General features: G+C 28.9%; 1 protein-coding gene across 2 annotated transcripts in view; it reads left to right on the forward strand.

The window, feature by feature from the left end:
* Positions 1–2,131, forward strand: part of LOC107638857 — a 7,220-nt gene that overhangs the window by 1,351 nt on the left and 3,738 nt on the right. For both annotated transcript variants that reach the window (XM_016342257.2, XM_021120731.1), the window contains exons 3-4: positions 805–1,271; positions 1,854–2,003. In XM_016342257.2, coding sequence (XP_016197743.1) covers positions 805–1,271; positions 1,854–2,003 — 617 coding nt within the window. The remainder of the gene's footprint in view (positions 1–804; positions 1,272–1,853; positions 2,004–2,131) is intronic.

Below are 2,131 nucleotides of genomic sequence, written 5' to 3' on the forward strand. Positions count from 1 at the left end.
ATATATAATATTATATTCAAATATAAAAAATTGCATAATTATTACACTGATTAAATTCAAAGGAAATGATAATATTATTTTTAAATTGACAATGCTACTGCTTCCTAATTATATTTTTTTATCTTCTTATAAAATTATTTACCGTCCTTATAGATATGACAACAAAAAATTAAGAATATTAATATGATAAATAAGAATTGGAAGTATAATTAAAAATGAATACCGTTATCAATTTGAAAGTGACATTATAATTTTTCTAAATAACAAAAAAAATCATTAATAAAACTCATATAATCACGAATAAAAGATTAAAAAGTTACAAAAAAAACTATACAGTAGCTAACGAGTTATAACTCAAACGACATAGTCTTTTATACTCACTTAGGTAGTGTTTGGTGGAGAGATAAAGACGGAAAGACTAAGAGACAGAAATTGAAACAAGAGTTCTAATTTAATTTGCACAAAGAATAAAATTGAAATTAATTAACTGAAATGAGGATATTTTAGGTATAAAATGTTATTAAAGTTTTAGTCTCCATCTCTAAAAATTTTAGTCATCTGTGTCCCCACTTTTTGGAAGTACTAAAATACAGAAATTTTGAAGACAGAGACAGAAATTTTAGTAGCAATCTCTAAACCAACAAACATGATATTAAGTCTCAATCTTTCGGTTCCTATTTCAATACCTCAAAACAAACCTTACCTTATAGATTACGAGTTTGAATTTCACTCATAACTTTTGAAAAAAAAAAAAAAAAAGCCAACTATACAGTAATAGACTAATATTATATGGTACTTGTTCAGGTATTGAAATTGTGCAAAACAGTGGCTTATGCCAATACAATACTCTTCCATATTACTTTGGAGTTGGATCAGAAACAAGAGGAGTAAAAACACACATTCCAGACCCTTATGCAATAGAAGCTGGAAACCCTCCAGAAGGGTATGATGAGAAATGGGTAATAAATGTTCATGCAATTGACACAAGGGGTGTCCAAGACAAGATTGGGTGCATTGAGTGCAGGTGTGATCTCTTCAACATAACAAAAGATTCAGATGGAAAACCTTTGAGTCCAAGTTACCATGGAGGGTTGACTTGTTGCCCTGATGAGAGTCAATGCTTGTTGAAGAAAGGATTCAAACCTCAAAACAGAACCTTGTATCTTAAATACACTGTCAAGTGGGTCACCTGGGAACACTTTATATTGCCTCTTAGGGTTTATGTGCTTGATGTTACTGATGTTGTCAAAAATAACACACATAATTGCCTGGTAAGTCATATTTCAATTTTTGCTTATATAGTTTAATAATTAATTAGTAGAATAAATTATCACGCTGACAAATGTATCTATATAAGAATAAAACGACAATTTTAACCACGGAAGATGGCTTCCGTGTGCCAAAAGTACCCTAACGGACCAATTATGTAACCAACGTCCGGGTACTCTTGGCACACGGAGGCCATCTTCCGTAGTTACAATTGTCATTTTATTTTTATATGGATACATTTGTCAGCGTCTGTATCTTTTATGGATACAAATAGTAGTTTATTCTTAATTAGTAAATGAAGTGCTTGATCAAGAAAAAAATATTTTTATTATTATTTAAGGAAAAAAATTTATATTTTTATTTTAATTTGTTCAAATATTTTTAGTTATGGAGTAGTTTTGTTGTTTTTTCTTATATAAAAAAAATTTAATGTCTAAAATTGAATGAAAATTAAATTCTAAAAAAAAAATTAGGTCAACTATTCAGAAACCAAGCCTGTGGTTTAATTTTCTCATGTAAAATTAGATATTTATGAATTGTTTGGATGGGTAATTAACTAACAAGAGTTATTTATTTTGGTGCAGGTTGAGTATGATGTTTTGCCTTGCAAGTATGGAGGAGGTAAATGCGTTGATGTGAGGAGAACAAAGCTTCCAATGAACAAAGGAGGTTATGTCATTTATGGTGTTGCTCATGAACATGTTGGTGGCATTGGTTCAACTCTCTACGGCCAGGTAACTCAGAAAAACATCATCTACACTGATGGAAAGAAGAAATTGATTAAAATAATAAAATAAAAAATTAATTATTATTATTATTATTATTATTATTATTAAATTTACAATTTTAAAATATATGAGTT

This window comes from Arachis ipaensis, chromosome B04 (genome assembly GCF_000816755.2).
Source record: "Arachis ipaensis cultivar K30076 chromosome B04, Araip1.1, whole genome shotgun sequence".
NCBI classification, from domain to species: domain Eukaryota; kingdom Viridiplantae; phylum Streptophyta; class Magnoliopsida; order Fabales; family Fabaceae; genus Arachis; species Arachis ipaensis.